Consider the following 23,507-nt stretch of genomic DNA (forward strand, 5'->3'; position numbering starts at 1 on the left):
ATTGTTATCAAATGTGTGGCATTCGTTTCACTTGATATCTTTTATAAGAACTTTGTTACTGATGTTGACTGGGGTTATGATGAGACTTTGGTAGTATGATGTATCAGTGAATACAGCATTGTAATTTGTTCTCAAATGTGTGGCATTCGTTTCACTTGATATCTTTTATAAGAACTTTGTTACTGATGTTGACTGGGGTTATGATGAGACTTTGGTAGTATGATGTATCAGTGAATACAGCATTGTAATTTGTTCTCAAATGTGTGGCATTCGTTTCACTTGATATCTTTTATAAGAACTTTGTTACTGATGTTGACTGGGGTTATGATGAGACTTTCGTTGTATGATGTATCAGTGAATACTAGTACAACATTGTAATTTGTTCTCAAATGTGTGGCATTCGCATCACTTGATATCTTTTATAAGAACTTTGTTACTGATGTTGACTGGGGTTATGATGAGACTTTCGTTGTATGATGTATCAGTGAATACAACAGCATTGTATAATAATTATTGTATTTTGTATTTTTGTTGCTGAGGTTAAGTGCGGTCACAATGAGACTATATTTCATTGAATTGATTAGTGAATACAACAGCATTGTTTAATTGTATTATTCAGTTAATTAAGTTCATTAGAAATAATGTTTTTAATAAACATTTTCATCTTTCGTATCTTATCTCTTTCAATTTTATTCATATTGACTACAATGACACGACCCTGAATTCCTGAATTATCCTAGCTTCTCACCCCAAGCCCTACACTCCAGTGGCGGTGCAGTGGCGACATTCAAACGCCAGTCTTATCTCATTCCAAATAGTAGAGTAGTAACTTCTAGACATCTATTTCTGGCACTGCTTAGGAGTGTACCCAAGCCCATTCACCTCCCTCACAATTGCACATATTTCGTCAATGCCCTCAACTATAAACACCTTCAACAACAACTTGGAAATAATCGAACTTAAATATATGGATGGATAATAGAATAACGCCTCAAATCCCTGTTTTCAAATCGGGCCAGATACGCTAACACCCTGGCCGGGCGGGCTTCAAATTAGCTGACAAGCCAATTCTAGTTGTATCTTAAGTTTAGCGCTTTTTTCATGGTGCTCTTTCTGTATGTAATTTGTCGTAATTTGGTTTAATCTAATCAGCTGACGCACTGATAACGAATAATAGTATTCTGACTAAGACCATCAGTTTGCACAGCTTTCTTTACGTTTTATTAAACATGCTAGCCTATATACTCTTTGTTTGTATAATCAAAGGTGCATTTCCTTGTAAAAGACGTAGCATTTTGTAATTTTCATTTCTCATAGATTAAAAATCAACAAACAATATTTTCTCCACCTCTTTCTCTCAATACTAGTATACTAGTAACCCAGCCACACCCATCCACGACTGACTATCAGAACCATTCACACCCCTTAAGCCAATGAATTTACGATTTTAATGCCCTCCTCCCTACAACATCCAAACCATGCCCATCATTCGATAATCATTTATACAAAAGGCCCATCTGTTACTCCAGGTAACTTTGACCCTCCGCCACACTAGCAAGAGGCTCGAGCTGGCCTTGTTGATTTGCACACAACGACAGCCATCCACTCTGTATCCATTGTCAATAGCAAGCGCTTTGGTATTCACTTGCCACTAGGTTCTACATGTTCCAGGAAATCCAACAACCAATCAGTGAGCAGCATTTTTGGCAACTTGCCTGCTTTGCTGGCCTCAGTGTGAGCAGTATACAACAGCAGGAGTGGGGTCAAGAGCCCAGACCATGAATTGGCTGGTTCATGATTAAAGAAATGCTGTGATGTACCAGTCTCAGTAAGGATTGAATGAAAGACTGGTCCCGAACGAGTCCACCCATCTGTCAGTCAACTGGAGACGAATCTAAGCCATCACCTGATGCCTGCCGTTGCATGTGGTTCTGGTGACAGCCAACCGAGGTAGAACACAAACAGCTGCCATCAAAGTCACACCACCTCCTCCAGTGCTGACTCCAGCCAATATGCCATTGTCAACCCCACCAGCTCCTACTACAGCTCCTACTCAAGCTCCACCTCCTACTACAGCTCCTGCTCTTACTCCAGGTCCTACTCCAGCACCAGCTTCTGCTCCTCTCCCTGCTGCTGAGCAGGCAGCAGCCAAGGGTGAGAATGATGACAGGGATTACTTGGTTACATTGCCACGTCTTTTAACAACTTTTCCCTATGTGTACTCTACAGGGTTCCCCCAGTCTTACTCCAAAGACAGGGGCAGCATTACTTAAACCGTATCCCGACACACTCCATGTCACATCCTATCCACTCAGGACAGGCTATCCGTCAAGCTATTGACCCCTGGAACTAACATCGGGACCATTCCGGTCCCAGACTGTCCGACGTGTAAAATACTTACAGGTCAACTGGATATGCGGCCTTTTACTCCCCACAGCCGCACATCTAGGATAGGAACATTTTTCTATCAACAGTCCACGGCCCGCCTCTGCAGGGCCAACCCATCTTGATCAATATCGCCTTTATAAGTGTCTGATGAGCAACTCCTGCGAAACCGTTCACACCACCCCTGGCATAAATCACATGGCGCGCCTCCCCGCCATTCCGCGCAACTTTGCCGCCATGCTCCCTAGGAGCATGACGTCATGTCCGTCTCAAAGCCATGACGTCATAAATGGGGCCCAGCATCACGTCAACCACTGCGTCTTGACGTCAGTTCCAACACCTCACACGGTTTAAGAGATCAAGCGAAGACTTTTGAGCCTTCACAACGGTCACACAAGCCAATTAAGCTGGTCGCATCTCATAGCATTGCCACGTCAAAAATAGGGATTACTTGGTAAGTGCAGCAACTGTGTTTACATGTAGTAGAACATCAAATTAAATGATTGATTGATGTTCTGGATGACATGTTTCTCAACCAAGTCCAGGATGAATTCATCACCGCGAAATATTCATAGTATACTAAATTTTGTTAGGGTGAGCACAGAGGACTGGCCTTTTCTAGAAACACTGGGGATTAGGTTGGCAAGCCTGTTCCTCTGGTTTTGGGAAATCAGCTAACTTTTGAAGTTTGCGTCAGACAATGGACTTCTTCCTCTATGTTCTCTGTTAATGTCTGTATCCTACACAGCCAGATTTTCCTGCTAGTTGCCAGTTGGAGTGTATAATGCTTAGCTGACAATAGAAGAAACAGTTTTATTGTTGTGTCTCTCCCATATCTGAAGTAATTGCTTTGCTCCTGCATTTCCTACCTGCTATTCTAAATTTTTAGTTCTACATACAATCTAGAAACCATGTAATCTGACTGATGCTTTTTCCTTTAAAGAAGGACCTCACCTTGCTGATGTACATGCCATTCTAATTTCCAGACTGTAAGTGTAAGCACTTGCAGTACATTCTGTACAACTGTAAATCACACAGTATACTGTGATATACTGAACTGATATTAAGCATTATCACATCTCTCTTCAGACTCTCCCCACAAAATCAGCAGATCTAAAAACTAAGAGAGAGGCGTGGGATGCCCTGCAATGTAACGAGGCAAGTATGTCAAAATGTGTAGGTGACTTGCTCGAAGCGGTCTTCGGGAAAGCGTACCTTTCCAGCCACTCCATGAGTGGTAAGAAGGGATCCATTTCTTCTACCAAGAAAGAGAAAGCAGACCCAACAAAGATTGCTGCTATAAAAGGCAAGTATTTATTATCTGAGTTATAAAAAATGTGACTTGAGTTGAGAAAATTTGAAATGAAGTAACTGCCGACTGACTGCTTAAAATGAATGTCTTTGCAATGACACGTTGTTTCAACATGGTGACGTCCTTTGTTGTTTAAAGTTGGAAATCTTGTGAATGCTCTGGCTCAGGGTCTAGTTGCAAAATTTTGCATTTGCCAACCTTAGCGCTAATGCAGGCTGAAAAGATTTGCTAACGTTAGAGTTGAATAGCATTTTGCGTGGTCCATGAAAAACTAGTAGCATGCTAACACAAGTAGCAGTTATCTTGAATTTCATCGTCAACTTACACCTCATCTTACATCAGGGTGATTTAAGCCACCATTATTCTGGATAACTTGTCGTTGTGACTTAAGCTGATTGTGCAACAGGACCCTGATGTTCAGGTGTCCTCCAGAGGGGAATCAGTGTGAATGTATTTTCATTGTTAAGTTAATTGCTTGTTTGGGTTTTTTTCTTCAGAAATAGCTGAAAAGCGGAGGGAGTGAAGCCAAAACTCGTTATTTCACAGTGAAGTTCAACAACATAAGCCAACAAAACACCCCAAAACCATCTCGTACTGCTAAAAATCCACCCACTACTCCGACACCATCAGAAAATGATTTAGAAACATCTGAAAGTGAAGATGCTGCTTTCATGAAGGACAAGGGTGAGTTGTGATATTTAAATCCATTGGCATTAGCCAATGATTCTGTTGATTATTAGTGTCCTGTTCACTCTCACAGTTCATCAAGGGAAAACATAATGAAACGGCCAGGGGCCATTGTGCTTACCGTATAGATATTTGGTGCTTTGGAATTCATCCAGGTTAAGAAACATTGTACATGTATAGTATATAAACACCTCAACAAAAGTAAGTCCCCCTCTAAACAATTGATCATAACTTCTAAATTATCGATGACAATGCAATGAAAATTGCAGGACATCATGATACTATACTTTGACACAAAGGGTTAAAGTTACAGCGCAATACCTATTGTTACGCATGAATGAGCCTCAATTGAAGGAAAAGAGTGCCATTTCAAAAATAACAAAACCTTGTATCTCTTTCAAAATTTATTCTTGTCGAATTACAGATCAATTTCGGCTACTGTTAAACATTTTCAGTAGCTGGTGTATCCACCGTTGCTTCTTATGACTTGTAGGCACCTGTTGCGCATGCTGTGGATCAAACGCCGTATCCTTTGCTGTGGGATGTTAATCCACTCCTGTTGCAGGTATGCTGCCAAATCATTCAAGTTTGATTGTTCTGTGATCCTCCGATAAACTCTCCTCTTGAGTTGGTCCCAAAGGTGTTCAATCGGATTCAGATCCGGGGAATTCGCTGGCCAAACCACCCTCTCAATGTTCCTCTGGTTTAAAAACTGGTCAACAACTCGGGCCCGGTGTGGCCGCGCATTATCATCCATGAACGTAAAGTTGTTCCCGACAGTTGCAGCGAATGGAATCACGTGAGGAACAATGACCTGTCGAAGGTACTCATTGGCATTCAGAATTCCTTGGATTTGGACAAGATCTGTCCTCTGCCTCTCACTGATCCCAGCCCATACCATCATGCTACCTCCTCCGAATGCTGTGACTGGTTGAACACAACACTCAGGATGTTGCTCTCCTCTGCGACGCCACACCCGTAACCTTCCATCAATGTGACGAAGGCAGGCTCTCACTTCATCGCTAAACATCACCAAGGCCCACTGCGCTCTGGTCCATCTCTCATGCCGTCGGGCCAATGCAAGACGGGCTTGCTTGTGACGCAGAAGCAACATCGCTTTTTTGACGAGACGTCGGGCACGAAGGCCAGCAGTGTGGAGTCGCCTTCGGACGGTCTGGCAGCTGATCCCTTGTCGATTGGCGAGAAACATCTGGTCCCGGGTCGCAGTAGCTGTCACCGATCGGTTCCTGAGGGCCGACATCCTGATCTGGCGATCGATTCCTTGGGTTGTGATTTTTGGTCTGCCAGTCCTGGGTAGGTCTTTCACCGAAGCAGTCTGGTTGAATTTGTCTTGCAGTTTCCTTATGGCTTTCGGACATACTGCCATTCTCCGGGCAACTTCCTTCACAGGTGTATTGGCCTGAAGGAGACCAATGGCTATAGCCCTGTCTTGCTCTGACATTTGTGGCATCTTCAGTACATGTCAAAACAAAACTGAAAGCACGGCTAACATTGCCAGCCGATTTCAGTGTTGAAACCTTCTTGGGCCAATCTTGTTATTTTTGAAATTGCACTCTTTTCATTCAATTGAGGCTCATTCATGCATAACAATAGGTATTGCGTAAATTTCACCTGTTATGTCAAAGTATAGTATCATGATGTCCTGCAATTTTCATTGCATTGTCATTGATACTTTAGAAGTTATTATTATTATTATTAAAAACATTTTTATAGCGCTTAACGTTGTTAAAACTTCTAAGCGCTTTACAATTTATAATAAAACATAACATTAATACATGATAGAATAAAAGTCATTACTAAAAAAAAAAAAAAACGTGCAAAGGATTCAAAAGAATTTCTTAAAAATATGAGTTTTTAGTGCAGTTTTAAAACGACCCAGGGTACTCTGGCCACGAACACTATTTGGAAGCTCATTCCATAGCTTTGGTCCCGCCACTGCGAATGCAGAGGAGCCTATCACCCGGTTTGTGCGGATTTCCTTACACAGACCCATTGTACTTGACCGCAGGGAGCGTGAGGGTTTGTAAACTTCCAAGCAGTCTGCGAGATATTTTGGTGCGTAATCATGTAGACATTTGTAGACCATTAGATTAACCTTGTACTCGAGCCTTGCTTTCAAAGGAAGCCAGTGGAGTGCGCACAGAACCGGAGTGATATGATCCCCTCTGGACACCCTAGTGACGAGACGAGCTGCCGAGTTTTGAACCAGTTGAAGCTTACGCACATTGGCCTCAGAGATGTTATATAGCAGACTATTTGCGTAGTCCAACCGCGAGACAACTAAGGTCCGCACTGCACTTGTTGCTGCTGATTTACTGAGCAAAGATCTTATCTTGCTTATACGATAGAGATGGAAATTTGCCGCACGGCATACATTGTTAACATGCGTTTTCATGGACATTTCTCTGTCAAATGTTACACCAAGAATCTTGATGGTATCACTCAGCTCAATTTCAGTATCGCCAATTTTCAATTTCAGATCAGACACATTCTTCTGTAGGTTCTTTACACATGCAAGGAAAAATTCGGTCTTACTGTCATTCAATTTCAGTTTGTTTCTCACCATCCATTCCTTAATTGACTCAACACATAGTGTTTGCACCACGGTTGGGTTAGTTGGATCAAAGATAATGTAGAGACCACTGTCATCAGCAAACAGTATATATGGCAGGAGGAATGATCGGATAATGTCGCCAAGAGGACTGTTGTATGCAGTGAACAAGAGAGGGCCCAGTACAGAACCCTGGGGAACTCCAAAAAGTAAGGGAACCTTATCTGATACAGCGTCTTTCACCGTCACCTCTTGTGACCTCCCCGTGAGATAAGATTTGAACCACTGCAATGCTGATCCGGTAACCCCGAATCTATTCTCAAGACGTTTGAGGAGAATTGGGTGGTCCAGTGTGTCAAAAGCAGCAGACAGATCCAGTGCCACAAACAGAACAGCTTTGTTAGAATCCATGGCATGGACAATATCGTTGTGAACTTTAAGCAAGGCAGTTTCTGTGCTATGCTTAGCTCGATATGCTGACTGCATTGGATCAAACAACCTGTTTGTGTCAAAGTGATCTGACAGCCTCTTTGACACAACCTTCTCAACAACTTTTGACATGAAAGGAAGGTTTGATACTGGACGGTAATTTGACGATACCTCAGGGTCTAGAGAGGGTTTCTTCAGAAGCGGGCGCACACGAGCCTTTTTGTAACATTCTGGGAAAGTCCCACTTGACATTGATTCATTGACTACAAGTGTTAAAATCGGAAGAAGGTCCCCAATGGTCTTTTTTAGGAGCCATGTGGGGATAGGATCTATTTCGCATGACTTAGTAGCCATGGACAAAATGATCTTTTTCATTTCGTCTTCAGTAGCTGGAGTGAAACAGTCAAGTGGAATTCCTGAGAAAGCTTGTTCAGAAATCTCTGAAGGTGCATGTGTTGGCACCACATTGTCAAGGTTCGTACGGATCTTGATGATCTTTTCACTAAAGAAGGTTGCAAAATCGTTTGCCACAACAGATGGGTCGCCCAATGGAAGGTGACAGTCACTATCATTAGTGAGCTCTTTAATCACATTGAATGTCTCCTTGAGGTTTCCTGTGCTAAGTCGTTCCTCGTAATAGTCCTTCTTTGCATTTCGAATAAGATTGACGACACACTCCCGTTGTGCCACAAACATTTGTCTGTGAATCTCGAGTTTGGATGAAAACCATTTTCTCTCTAGCTGCCTCCGAAGATTCCGTGCTATGGCGATGTTCTCACTGAAACAAGGATTATTGGGTCTTGCTGTTATACGTTGCGTTTTAAGGGGTGCCTTTCGATCAAGAGTTGACACAATTGCGTTGTTTAACGTTTCTGCCGTTTCATTCACTGAATTCCTTGGTTTACACTTGGCAAATTCTGCACAGATCTCACTTCCCAATTCTTTTGGACTGACGGATCGGTATTTGCGATAAGACTTCACAAGTTCGACATTGACCTTGGAGAGACTAAGCACCATTCCAATGGTGAAGTGGTCTGACAACTCGTGATTGCAAACCGTGACATCATTCACAATTCTGTCCTCATCCCTGACTATCACCAGGTCTAGGGTGTGCCCATGCTTATGGGTTGGCGACGTCACAAGTTGTGAAAGATTGTGAGAGTGAAGAATATCCTTAAACCGTCTCACCTCGGGAAGGTCCTTGTCTACATGTATATTAAAGTCCCCGAGGATCAATAGCCGTTCCTTGGCCACAGATATCTCAGTCACCAACTGCTCAAATTCATCAAGGAAGTTGTTGACCGTGTGTTTACGAGACGGAGGACGATAGATCACGACACAAAGCAGTGGTGTAGGGTCCGATCGAATCAATGATTTTGAGCATTCAAACGTCACGAATGGTGTCGGTAACTTCCTCTGTGTCACTTTCAGACTGTCACGGTAACAGAGTCCTAAACCACCACCTCTCCCTTTGATTCGTGGGCTATTGATAAACGAGAAACCTTCTGGGGTCAGCTGCTTAGTGATTGAATTGTCTAATTGCTCCTGAAGCCAAGTCTCAGAGAAAAATGCAAGATCAGCACCTTGCTCAATGATATGCTCACTGATTTGAATGGCTTTGTTACGTACTGATCTGGCATTCAAAAGAATTACCTTTGCCTGGACACATTTCCTTTCTGGCATTATTGGAACTTGGATAAGGTTAGCTGGATTTGTTTTCGATTGAATGGCTCGTGGTCGTAATCCACTTAGACGAATTCCTGCCCTCTTTGATCTCCTGGTCTTATACCGATGAATACCATGGTCAATGAGCGTCTTTTTCAATTGGTCTGAAACTGACACATGTGAACTGGTCCGAAACGATTTCAAGTCCCTTGGCATAAACATGGTGTGTACCTTAGCACTGACCACTGAAGTTATGATCAATTGTTTAGGGGGGGGGGACTTACTTTTGTTGAGGTGTTTAGGTAAAACCAAAGTCGGTATGACATGTGATGTATCGTTGCTTGGAATAAGTACCATAAGAATATCATCAGAAAACAAGTCACTAATAAACGAGATATTGCACTTTTTACCTATTTTAGTGTTGGCCTCCTGGTGGCCAAGTTGAGTACCAGATCAGATCGAAATTCGGTGCCCGAGGTAACATGACGTAGGGAGTCATGTGTACCAAATTTCAAGTTCATAGCTTTAGTGGTTAAGAAACGTGCCATAGTTACAATCAAACGACCAATTTACGCCATTTGACCTGTGTGACCTTGAAAAGCAGGTCAGATCAAAAACTCATTTGATATGTGATGTATCCTTGCTCGGAGAACCTACCATAAAAATGTTATTGAAAACGAATCACTAATAAGAGAGATATCACACTTTCTAGGTTTTCACTTTGGGCCCCCTGGTGACCAAGTCGAGAATCAGACCGGACTGAAATTCAGGGTCAGCTGACCTAGGGGGTCCTTTGTACAAAGTCTCAAGTTCATAGCCTTGGGGGTTAACAAACGTTCCACAGTTACGCTCAAATGGCCAATTTACGCCATTTGACCTCTGTGACCTTGACAAGTACGTCATATGTATCATATGTGATGTATCCTTGCTAAGAGTATCTACCATAAAATTTTTACCAAAAACTAATCAGTAATAAGCGAGATATGGCACTATTCAAATTTTTGGTTTTGGCCCCCTGGTGGCCAAGTTAAGAATCAGATCAGAAAATCAGTGTCATAGGTCATCTGACCTAGGGGGTCATGTGTACCAAGTTTAAAGTTCATAGCTTTAGTTGTTAAAAGAAACGTGATTTGACCTCTGTGACCTTGAAAAGTACGCCACATCGACCTGATTTTTTGTCAACATGTAGAGCTACGTAACAGGTGTCTACATACCAAATTTAAAGACTATAGGACGAATAAAGACAAAACGTGCCACTATCGGTGAAATTTCAGAGTTTGACCTCTGTGACCTTGACAAGTAGGTCAAATCAAAAACCCATATGATATGTGATGTATCCTTGCTAGGGGTACACACCATAAAAGTTTTAGCAAAAACAAATCAGTAATAAACGAGTTATCGCATTTTTAAAGTTTTTGGTTTTAGCCCTCTGGTGGCCAGGTGAAGAATCAGACCGGACCGAAATTGGCTGTCAGAGGTCATGTGACCTAGGTCATAATGTGTACAAAGTTTCAAGTTCATAGCACAAGCGGTTAAGAAACGTGCCACACAGGATACGGACGACGACGACGGCGGACACAGGGCCATCGTATAGACTCCCCCAACGGTGAGCCAAACATGTGATAATCCTTACTGCATTTTGCATATAGCAAATTTAAATGGAACATGATGTTGTTACCAATGCGGCGACGTGGAACAGGATTGCTACAGTCGCCACACCATGGAACAAGATTTTCTTGACGGTTACTAATGTTTTGTTACGTTTTCCTCATCTTTGCGACCTGGTTTCAAGGTGCCGCGGCCTAAACTTGTTTTCAATAAAATTTTCGTGGCAGGGACCACTAGCAAGGATACATCACATGACTTTTGATTGTTGGATTTGACCATCTCAAGGTTACAGAGGTCAAATGGCTGTTAGAGTGTAACTTTGGCACGTTCCTTATTAGCTTAAGCTATGAACCTGCTACATTTGCACATGTTTGTTTTTTGCCTATTTTTCAAAGTCAAAGCAGTTGGCATAAAACTTCCATTTGGCTACTGTAGCAGTAGCACTTTCTGTAACTAGCATGAATTAATTGTATACTAAATATTGTTACGGTGAGGACAATGGCCCGTGGCCATTTTTTCTTATAAAAGCTGGCCTCTGGTGCCCTTTCCATGATTTTGGCTCGCTGAGAGACTTGATTGCCAAAAGGCGGCAGTACTATATGTAGTTAGCGGTCCAATACAATACAAAACCTTTTTGTGAATGAAATTGACATGGGCTGGAAGTCTATTGTATGTGGGGCCGCTAACAACTGCCGCCTACCGGTAATTAAGTTCCTCATTTGAATGAATTTGTTGAAGTTTTTTGTCTCGTCTGCCAGATTGATGGACAAAGGGTGATGAAAGCTTAATACACCGTCATTATGGAGTACGATCTTGGCAATTCGATCGCAGATCGTACTGGGTGAGAACAGAGCTAAAACGTCAACTTACCATGAACTTAAATTTTTCAGGAGCTGACCAGGAACCCGAAACCCAGGAAGAATGAGGGGTCAATACGCTTCCTTGAATACGTCTAAACTAAAACCAGTCTATAGTGCACTGTAGCTGACTTTTCAGTAGAAGTGGAGATATATCATGTGTTTATGAGGATGTTGTAACGTTACTTCTGACCAGCACAGTATTTGGCCTTCATTAACATTTCACATGTCCCATCTCTAGTTACCGCATTGCTACAACCTCACCAAGGCGTTGTGGTCAGATTATTCTGATTTCATACAAATCAGCCACGATAGTAGAATGAAGGTACAGTGGCCATTTCGATGTTCGTTTCTGACATCACTTCCTCCGATAGTTTTTTAACGTCCACATTTTAAAGTTCCCTGGACCATTCATATTGTTTGTTAACATGTTTGGATTATTGTCATTATTTGCTAATGACAAGGTTTTCTGGTAGTTTTAACTCCCACGTTTCGGTCCCTGGACCATTCATATTGTTTGTTTTAAACATGTTTGGATTATTGCAATTATTTGCTAATGACAAGGTTTTCTGGTAGTTTTACGTCCACGTTTAGGTCCCTGGACCATTCATAATGTTTAACATGTTTGGATTTTTAAGTTTTCACGTTTTAATAAATCTTGTTGATGATGAAACATATTGACTCACTGTTTTTACTACTTTCTCATGATCACTGCATCCCAAGGACAGCTGAATGTTATGTGCCAATAAACACAAACCTCTACCCGGCCCACAGTGGTGAATTTGTCATCACATATGGTGATAAAATTACCAAAGTTGGTAATATAATCAATATGTTGGTAATATAACTACCAAGCATGGTAATAAATATTGTAATTTAATCACCAAACATTGTAATAAAATCACCAAAGTTGGTGATTTATTACCAAATATGGGCAAATAATTACTCTTTATTATGAACTTTGGTGATTTTATCACCAAACTTTGTCATTTATCACCAACTTGGTGATTAATCATGAAAGTTGATAATGGAGTATTACGAAGACAATCACCAGCTTCGTGATAATCATGAAAGTTGGTGATACAGTATAATGAAAATAATAATCAACTTGGTGATACAGTTCATAATTATCATCAACTTGGTAATGAAGTTGATGATTGAATTACCAAATGTGATGATAAAATGACCAAATTTCGTCATATTATTATCAAAGTTGGTGATAAAGTTCGTCATTTTATTACGAAAGTTGGTGATACTTTTTTACATGGGTAGGGATATTTTCCGTTGCCTTCTGTAATATTTACATAACATGGATGATAAGTTCAATCATATTTCATCCAGCTGGCAGCTCCAACGCTGAGGAACTAATCTAAGAAAACAGTTCACTGTTTGCTGGAATATCATGGTCACTCTCAAAGGAAGCCAAAGAAACATGGCAATGAAGATCATTACATAAGAGCTATCAATTCATACTCAAAAATTATCCTAGGTATGGTCTGCCAGATGATCCAAAATAGCCTATTTGGCAAATTCCTGATTAAAACAAACCCTAGCATGAAAGAATGAAAATAGTAAATAGTCCTTCATCACCATCATTAGTGAAACAAATCAAATATTTACATTTTTCTTTTAAGGTCACCATTACTGCCAAGGTTGTGAAGTTCCTATCTGATGAATCATTGAAGGAAATCTACAATAACCTTGTGCGGACAAGAGATGTACTAATCGCCGACAACACTGGTTTTGCCAAGTTGGTAGTTTGGGGCCAATTGGTGGAAATGGTTTCAATATTTCCACCAATTGGCCCCAGAGTTCGCCTGCCCAAGAATTCGCAAACTAAACATCTGACAACCACACCCAACACAAATGCAGTTGAAGATAAAGATATTCAACTTGAAGTTCCTGATGAAATCGCGGAGGAAGATAGTTCCACTTTAGAAAATGCACAGATATGCCAATTGCAAATTGTCATAATTTATAAATAATTTATAAAGGACAGCCTCATGCCTGTTGTAAAAGGCAAAAATTGTCACATGCATGGTTAATGCAGTCGAAAAATGTGCCCCTAATCTACATCACATGTCATACCGACTTTGGTTTGACCTATATACTATACAATGTTTCTTAACCAGGATGAATTCCAAAGCAGGGTTTTCGGTAACCCGAGCTCTCGGGTCAAATACGCACAGACTTGCCATTTGATGGACAGGATTTGAGTGCTGGAATCAAGTTGACGCACCAATATTTTGATAATTTGACCCTCGTCTTCATATATTGACGCACGGCTAAAAAATCCCCCATTATATTCACGCCGACTCGCCATTTCTCATTCATGAAAAGATGAATGAAAAACGACCCTCCAATCGAAGCTCAGCGCGGGAGAACAAGCCCGCATCAGAAAATCAGAAAACCAATATATGTAAATTATGCGACGGCTTGTTCTCCCGCGCTGCGCTTCGATTGGAGGGTCGTTTTTCATTCATCTTTTCATGAATGAGAACGTATCGTAATAGCGTAAACCATCGTAGCTGATGGGAGGAAAATCATGACGTCACTCCAAGTTCTCCCGCTTTAAACTTTGAACCAATCAGTGAGTTGCTTACAATTCCCACGCTACAACGACCAATCAGCATGTCTGACAGCATCTTCGGCCTACGCGCTGTATGCACGTGGGTATTGAAGGCAGGCAAGAAATATAGTTTTAACGGCAATGGATCTGCTAACATTCAACACAGCGCCTTTTCTCGGCATGAGACGAGGAATCCCGAGCATTTGATGGCAGCAGCCGGCAAACAGAGTGCATCGAGGGGGCACACAGTCAGAAATAGCATCGCAAAGCGAGCATAACCCCCCAGCCTATTAAGGTTGAAGGTGAGATAATGGTGAAGTTGGCTTAGTGGAGTGGCTAGTTTGCATATGGAAATTAAAATTGTGGAAACCTATTTTGAGGATGTGAGCGTGGCGGCCATATTGAATTTCGAATCGTGCTGATTTGCGAAAGGAACCTTCCCCTTACAAAACTGCATTAGGCCTACACCCACTAAAAATTGATTCCATCCTCCAAGCCGTTCTCCTCGAAATTGACGGAAACCGATTTCAAGCACGTTGCCCTAGTGACCATATTGAGAATCAGAACGAGCCGGTTTTCGAAAGGAACCTTCCGCTAGTCACTCCCAACGAACATACCAAAAATGAATTTAATTGGACGAACGGTTCTCCTCGAAATTGACGGAAACCGATTTCAAGCACGCCGCCCTGGTGACCATATTGAGAATCAGAACGAGCCGGTTTTCGAAAGAAACCTCGCTCTAGTCATGCTCAACGTACATACCAAAAAGTAAGGCAGGATGATCGTTCGTCTTCTTATCCGCAAGGACGCAAATATCTCCCATGGTCCATTCAGCTGACTTCCTGAACATCCTGAAGATATTAGGCACAAAAAGAGCAACAATTTGATTGTAGCCATTGGTATTTTGGTGTTTAATGAATGCGGGTCGTAAAATGACGGCACAGGCATTTTACATGCCTCTGCGTCGGCTGTATGATTTTCATGTTGATTTTTTCAGTGTAGAAAAAGTACATGGTGTCCTCCAAAGATTGTTTGACCGCCCTGCATCAGGACTTGTCCCTGCTTATTCATGTTTATCGACATTTGCTCATCATCTTTAGATATAGGTTATTGTGACAGATATTAGTAAGGATAAAACAATCGTAGATGAAGGATATCTCAGTTGACAATTGGCATGGAGATCCGAAGATCTTAGGTCCAACTACCCGTGACTAGTCAGATGATCGAGTCGTGGGGACACCCATTACCACTAATATCACCAAATGAGGCAGGTTTTGCATTTCTAAACCTTTTAGACAAAAAGAGGCCTAACTTTGGACAGAAATAAGTAATTAAGGTCTAATTGCACTTTGATTTGGCAAGCTAGCTTGTGGAAAAGGCACGACATCATTTTGTGTCTCAAGGAGTTGGCTAACAAATTAGACCCTTATTAGTCTTTTTCGAACAAAGCTATTGCCTAAAGTGTCTAGAAATGCATAATTCGCCTCTTTTGGTGCTATGACTGACGTAAAATGAATCCGTACAAATACATTAAAAAGCAAGAAAACCAAGTATAAAAACATTAAGATCACTTACTATTTATTTTCTAATAGATACAGATACGTGTAGTACAATTACTGACTAAGATATATTTTCCTCAGAAAAATCTCTGGAATGATAGCCTTTGAACGAAATTAAAGATTCTCATCAAAATTATCATAAAGTGTATAATCATGGTTCATGTCATGTTTAATTATATGTTTAGTTGACTATTTTCTAAACAAAACTAGACCTTTGTTCATGGTAAAGTAAAGTGAAGCTACACATGTTACGGTTGTTATTAACTATATGAGATAGGAGCACTTCAACTCATCAAATTCTCTAGCTGATGTTGAGTTCATTAGAAAAAAATCACCGTCTTCCGGAAAAGCCGTTGAAGGTCGAAATTTGGCAAGCCAAATGTTAAGAAGCTTGTCTTTGAAGCGTTTTCTAGAATCCTCTGCTGTCATTTTCCCCTGGAATGCGTCAAAATCGTCCATGAGTTCTTCATTCAAAACGTAATGCCCATTGACCTTTTCCAGTGTGATTCCTCTCGTCTGTGCATCTCTGGCCCACAGCACGCTCGCACCCGTTATGCCAAAGAGCCAGTGATTTTCTGGGACAGCATCCCATTCCGTTAAATTTTCACCCCTTTCCGCTCTTACAGCCTGTCTTATTTCATCATCATCCAAAGGCCATTCAGCATCCAGAGGTAAAGTATCTGATGGGTCATCGAGTCCTTCATGGGGTTTTCCCATCGACACTGTTTATGACTGCAAGTCTACGGAACCACGCACATTATCTGAGGTATTCTCGGTACTCTCAATAACACTTTCGTTTGTAAATGCATCATTTGGGTCCAAGTGTGCAGCACCGATACTGGGACTGTCTGCCTGATGCTGGGCTTCTTCAAGGCTCGTGTAATGTAGTTCAAAGAGGTGTCCTAGTAGGAGTCTTGGGCACTGAGTGGTTTCAGCAGAAGGGTGGATGGTAACAGGACGATCAGATACGCTCGGAATTACAACAATTTGCATTTTCAACATCTCTGAAGCAGTGCGCAGAACTAAGTGGTCTCCCCATGTACATTGGCGGCTCATTCGACTCAGGTACTCCTCCAAACTGTTGTCACCACTCACAAACGAGAATATTCGATGCCATCTGACATCCTTGGGTTGCGTCGTAAAAACTCGACGATGTTTAGTCTTAGCGTTCTCGGGTTAAAATCGTTTATGCCGACGCGTTCCAACTGGTCGACGAGAGCTGCGAACATGCAGTTCCCATCGCCTTCAATTTCTCGTCTAACCTGGAGACCATGTTTGGTGATGGTTGCGAAGAATCGCTCTTGCATGCTATTTCTTGACTGGTGTTCCAATCTTGAGCATTCAATTGCTTATTTGAGTTCAATGAATTCCAACATTGCCTCCACAGATGAGAAAGACGCTGTATTCTTTAAATACTCCTCGAATAGATATTCCTCTGTTGTCTTTGCAGTTCTCGGTCGGCGTTTCGCTTCTTCTTCACGCGTCATAGACGTGATATCGCTCACCGAAAACCATCCTTCATTTTCGGCATCATCTAATATGTATTTTACCCTGTAACAGTACTTTTTTTTCCGAGCCTTTGTAACGACCCCCTCGACTGCCTTTGGTGCCTGCACCTTCTTTCCACTTTTCCGCTGTTCTGTACCTTGAATCCGCACCAACACTTTATCCCCAACTGCGTATACACTTGGAGGTGATTTGCCAAACTTTTTGTTAACCATCTTTTGTGCGTATTTCTTCGAAGTCTTTCTGGCCTCTTCTCTAATTTCATCGGCAGCTGCTTTGAAAGCTTGAACATCATCCAGGGTTGCACTGTTCTCTTTTGTATCCACCTGAAAAAGACGTAGAAACATTGAGAGTGTGAGGCAAACAACGGGAGAGATTATACTTTCCATGTGGGTCATTCCATGCCAAAACAACACCCCCCCCCCTTCCAATTTGGCTCATCTTCAGCACACATAGGGCCCATCGAAGAAAATATCACATTAGGACGAGGAATATTCGAACCTACCACCTTCTTTTTTTCCGGGCATTAAGTCGTGATTTCTCGCTCAGGTGTTCAACTATCTTGGAAGCTCAACACAGAAATTTCACCAGAATCTCTTTACTAATTTGTCACATGAAAAAGGAGCAATCAAAAATAAACCCACTGGACGAAGGATGACTGCATCCCGCATCTAGGAATTATCTAGAAAGGATAATCACCCCCATTTATTTTTCGTCCTCCTCCTCATGTTCGTCTTCGTCCTCGGTTGTTGTTCCATCGTCTTTCTAATTCTTTTCTTTACTGCCAGGCAACCAAGGCGCTCGGGCGAAGTACGACTCAAAAGGACAATATTTATCTGAAAAAAGGTACACATGAAAAGTCGCCGGGAAATTTTCCATTGCTTTGTGGAACATGTACCTGACTTTTGTCTTCCCCAAAATATTTTCTGTCCCTCTGATCACAGACGAAAACTTTCATGTCCTACTAGGAATTCCTAGGGGTTTTAATTCAGAGGGGGGTATCAGGAGGGGGCAAAATTTGATGCCGATCTCCTGGAGATCTCCAAGTACTGTATAGTCTCCTCGGATCATAAAAACCTTTAGATGTGTACTTACTCTGAAAAGCTTCGTGCGGGGAGTTGTTATACAGTCTTGCGTAGGACGGCAATCCTTCAACCCAATAATGAGCCTTACCCGTTTGCACAAATTGTGAAATGTCAAACGCGAGTTTCTCTTTTCACGTTCTTTGTACCCTTTCAACCTGAAAACAAAGAACAGGATTATTGTTGTCCGTTAAGATTTATTCACAAGCACGAATTTCATATCTGCGGGCCCTATAATTTCATGGAGGAGTTCATGGGTTGCAGTAACAACAGGCGATAAATGTAAAGTGACGATTTGGATAAATATTTATTCACTGACAGTCGGACCTACCAGTGGAGCTACATATGTCTCCAAGACCCTGAGTTAAATTCATTTTCCCGGGGGGGGGGGGTCCTTGCTCAGATTCATTGAAACAAATTCTAATCTGTCCTACTGAACTTGCATTTTTTAAACATTTAAGCGCATTGAAACTAACCTTTCCTTGGGTCTGGGGATAATACGGCCGACCCTTGATGATTTTTACGTTTAACCTCTCTGCTAGTCTGCTAACCATCTTCTTGAGTTCTCCGCCGTTATCGCAATGGATTATTTTGGGTCAGCCGTGTTCCATCTTTTCAGCCACCCTAGGCGACCCTTTGTCGCAAAGTGGCCTCGGCCAAAGATATCTTGAGAAGATGTCGAGCACTGAGAGAACGTAACAGTACTTCATGTCGTCTATTTCTACGGGCATGTTTAAGACGTTCACAAAGGTCAATTTGGATCCGGGCCATAACTGATTTTGCCAGAACAGGCCGAAGCGGAGCTTTGTTGGAGAAGAGAGGTTTTCGGCTCTGACCCTCCTTAATTTCTGCAAGATATCGACGCACAAGCTTTTCTCCCATCGCACAGTATTGCCTGGATATAGCAGCGGATAGTTTCTTGGCAGCGAGTCCTTTATATTGGCCAAAGAAATACCTGACTATAGGCTCAATTTCTGATATCCTCGGAAATATCCTATGTCCACCGACTTCCACAATTCTTTCCTCGTCGTTCCCATTTAGCGGATTGGTTTTTCTCATGATTCGGTACCTGCCAGAAATCTTCTTCTGGTATGCTTTCATTTCCGCAGGCGTTGAAAGTTCCCGCCATCGTACGTCTTCCGACAGAAAACGATACAACTCCTTGTAAACGTCATCATCGATCGGGTAATCCGACTAACTCCGAGGCTGCTTTGCATTGTCCTGAAAAAGCAATGAAAAAGGTATAGCAGTTGAAAATGCTCGGTGAAAGGAAAACTACCCATCCACCTCATCATCGAGCTGTATCTGCCCTGCAAATTAAGGGGTCAGATGTAGCGGTTATGGTAGTGTAAAGTGCCGTATTCGAATGAAATGGCCAGGGCCATTGTGCATACCACTCGTCAGACAGACACATCAGCGAAGTATTTGAACACTGTGGCCTTGGAAAGTAGGTCCAAAAAAAAATTGGACTAAGGTGATGTGTAGCCTTATTACATACCGATGATGAAAGTTTTGCAAAGATCCAGCCATTTCTAATTAGTTCAACAGATATAGCCCTTTTTACCGTTTTCGGTTTTAGCCACCTGGTGGCCAAACGAATAATCAGACCACACTGAAATTTGGTGTCCAAGGTCATTTCACTAGGAGGTACAATTGTGTTAAGTTTCAAGTCAATAGCTTCATTAGTTGCGAAATGTGCCAATGTCGGCCAATTTACGCTCTTTGACCTCTGTGACCTTGAAAAGTAGGTCAAATCGGAAACCCCTGTGGTATGTTATGTATCGTCATTAGATGTACCTATGATAAAATTTGGCGATGATCAGGCCCTTAGTTTAGGAGATATAGCACTTTTTGTGTTTTTGGTTTAAGCCACCTTGTTGCCAAATGAAGAATCAGACCGAGGTCCCATTACATAGGGGTGCAGATGTACCAAGTCAATGGCTCCAGTAGTTATGCCTATAGAGCTTAAATGTTTAGAGAAATTAGAAAGACCCCTACCCCCGGAGAACCTTTGCGGGTGGCTTTTTCAGGTGAATTTCAGCCCTCCCCCTTCCAGACCGACCTTTTTTAATATAATTTTTGAAAATACATGTAGGCCTATGTACCCTTTCCCGTGACAAGTGTCTGAAGATGTCTGCCTTTTTTTCCAGGAGGCCGAACGTCCATTTATTAATATTAACCTCTAGCAGTAGGCCTAGGCCGGGGCTTGGACTGCTCCAAGACTGCCTATCCAGCCTAGCATAGATAGAGCATTTACCTTTGGCCCTATCTGCTATCAAAAAGCGTGTATTTTGTGGCACCTTGCACGAGCACAGAGACTGTGCAGATTTGGCGATGATCAGGCCCTTAGTTTAGGAGATATAGCACTTCTTGTGTTTTCGGTTTAAGCCACCTTGTGGCCAAACGAAGAACCAGACCGGACCGAAATTTTGTCTTTAAGGTCCCATTACATAGGGGTACAGATGTACCAAGTCAATGGCTCCAGTAGTTACGAAACGTGCCCTGCTAAGAGACGACGGACGACGACGACGACGGACGACGGACGCTTCGCCAATGCAAAAGCTTACCTCTCAGACACTTGTCACTCTGAGAGTTAAGCTAAAAATGCATCTCGGTTGTTTAGGCCTCAGGGTCAACCTTAGGCCTATAGAGCCTAAATGTTTATAGAAATAAGAAAGACCCCTACCCCCGGAGAACCTTTGCGGGTGGCTTTTTCAGGTGAATTTCAGCCCTCCCCCTTCCAGGCCGACTTCTTTGATATTATTTTTGAAAATACATGTAGGCCTATGTACCCTTTCCCGTGACAAGTGTTTGAAGATGTCTACCTTTTTTCCAGGAGGCCGAACGTCCATTAATTAACATCAACCTCCAGCAGTAGGCCTAGGCCGGGGCTTGGACTGCTCCAACACTGCCTATCCAGCCTAGCATGGGATAGCGCATTTACCTTCGGCCCTATCTGCTATCAAAAAGCGTGTATTTTGTGCCACCTTGCAAGAGCATAGAGACTGTGTAGAGTACACTTTATCCGGTTACAGGTGCAGATCAATGTATGTCACTGACCCAAGCATATCAATGTGGCCATTGAGGGTATCATCAGCAACTCATTTTGTATAACTAAGTCAACGAACTTCTTAGAACAGACGCATGAGATTAATCAGTGAACCAATGCATGTACGTACCGTATCGGAACAGGCCAACCCAATTCACAATGACAAAAGATAACCGAAGAAAGTATAAGGAATGATCGCAATATCTTGACTCGCACGTGTATCGAAACTGTATACAAAGTTCCGCTTTCAAAGTTGGCATCTTCGAGTTGGGGCTGAGTACTTATCTATCGCCATCAGAGCTGGCATATGAAAGTTGGAATCATGTCCATCAGAGTTGGCACTATAATAGAGTTGGAGCGTAACAACCCCCAACGTACATACCAAAAATGAATTTGATCGGACGAACGGTTCTCCTCGACATTGACGGAAACCAAGTAGCAGATGCCCGCCTGGACGGGCGGCGCACGTGACGACAGTATCCCTCCAGCCCATTTGGGCTGAGGGGTAAAAAGCAATGGACTGCAGCAGAGAAGAGGGAGCCCATTCCCCAGTCGAAACTTTCTCAGATGAGAACCCTGTATTATATAACCAAGCAGGGGATCCCGTTTAACCAACAGAACAATTTGCTTGTTCTTCAGGTTAGGATCTACATTAGCCGCCTATTTCCAAATCCGAGTCGCCATGAGCACGCCGGACACAAATCAATAAATTTTGACATAATTTATGCACTGCAGCTGCTACGCCATCTTCAATAATTCATTGGAGATCTACAGAACTAACAATAGCGTCGTCTGATAGATTGTTTCCCTCTAGACTCTATAGATGGCGAGGGTGTATATCGGGAACTGGGCTGTCTGATTTTCACTTCAGCTCGCAATATTTTCAATGTCTCCTCCAGGCTAGAGGCATATCTTTTTGTTTTTGAATGTTACCAAATATTTTGCCTCCCTAATTTCAGAAGTTAAAGATGAAGAAAAGTGGTACAGAAGTGTTGAGAGCAACGATGACATGTTTGCAAGCATCAACAAAGTGATTGAGGATGAAGTAGATGTCAAGATACTTAACTCTCCTTTCATTGGTGTAATTCTGGATGAGACTACGGATGTTAGTATCAACAAAAAATTGAACTTGTACGTTCGCACGGTGGAAAATGGTAGACCAGTTGTTCATTTCTTCAGCAATGTCAAAATACCAGATGGCAAGGCAGAAACCATTATCAACCAGCTATTTACCCAATGTGCAGCGAAAGGTCTGGACTTTGCAAAAATAATTTCAATGGCCAGTGATGGTGCCTCAGTGATGCTTGGCAACACAACTGGGGTTGGTGTGAGGTTTAAAAACGCCAACCCCAGGTTAATCCACATTCATTGTGTGGCTCACAGGTTGGCATTAGCTGCTGCACAGGCCTGCAAAGATGTTGAATCTTTCCAAGTATACCAAGCAGTTCATTATGCTAAAAGAGCCAGCTAGCTTCCGCTGGCTGTCTGTACATGCAGCTGTAACAGCTTCTTTAACTGTTACCCAGCACTAGTAACGGCACTTGATCATGAGGCTGCTAAGCCGGGTGTGGCAGGGGCAGGAAATCAGAAGGCTCAAGGTATTCTGGATAAAGTAAAATCCTGCAAATTTGCTTACCTGACCGCTTTCTTTGTGGATGTGCTCCCAATATTGTCAAAGCTCTCAAAGTTCTTTCAGGGAGAAACTGTCAGCATTTGTGGTGTTAGGCCTATGGTTACTTCCACAACCAACAGGTTAAACGATTTCAAAGATGAAGATGGTGTAGAGCTGTCTAGATTTACTAAAAGTGTTGATGAGCAGGATGGCAAGTATAGGGGTATTAAACTCACTTATGTTAATTTAATGCCCAGTTGCAAAAAGGCTGCAGAATCGTACATTGAAAAAGTTGTAGAAAACATTGAACAACGATTTGACCCAGAGTCAATGAACATCTTGATTGACCTTGACAAGGTATTGAACCCTGTTCATCTTCGGGGCCTCCCTGCAGCAGACATCAGAAATTATGGTAAGGATTCCATTATTGAAATTCAAGGGCGCTTTGGTCATGCAGTCAATGCTCAACTAAGTGTCAATACTGATGGGGAACTAACTGAGGAGGAGAAGGAGCTTCCTCCACTCATTGATTCAAAGCGCCTGGAAGAGGATTACCCTCAATTCCAAGTACATGCTGAAGTCTTTTGCGCATATGTCACTGCTCAATATGTGTGA

General features: G+C 42.3%; 2 protein-coding genes across 2 annotated transcripts; both read left to right on the forward strand.

Moving 5' to 3' along the window:
- Positions 1 to 2,012: 2,012 nt before the first annotated feature.
- LOC135482918 (cyclin-dependent kinase inhibitor 1C-like) lies at positions 2,013 to 4,220 on the forward strand. The gene is made up of 3 exons (XM_064763400.1): positions 2,013 to 2,180; positions 3,475 to 3,691; positions 4,195 to 4,220. The coding sequence occupies exons 1-3, from the start codon at positions 2,013 to 2,015 to the stop codon at positions 4,218 to 4,220; spliced, it is 411 nt and encodes a 136-aa protein (XP_064619470.1).
- A 17,382-nt stretch (positions 4,221 to 21,602) lies between these two features.
- LOC135482920 (uncharacterized protein C17orf113-like) lies at positions 21,603 to 23,507 on the forward strand. Its single transcript, XM_064763401.1, has 3 exons — positions 21,603 to 21,654; positions 22,240 to 22,689; positions 22,807 to 23,507. The coding sequence occupies exons 1-3, from the start codon at positions 21,603 to 21,605 to the stop codon at positions 23,505 to 23,507; spliced, it is 1,203 nt and encodes a 400-aa protein (XP_064619471.1).

Source organism: Lineus longissimus, chromosome 2 (assembly GCF_910592395.1).
Source record: "Lineus longissimus chromosome 2, tnLinLong1.2, whole genome shotgun sequence".
Taxonomy (NCBI): domain Eukaryota; kingdom Metazoa; phylum Nemertea; class Pilidiophora; order Heteronemertea; family Lineidae; genus Lineus; species Lineus longissimus.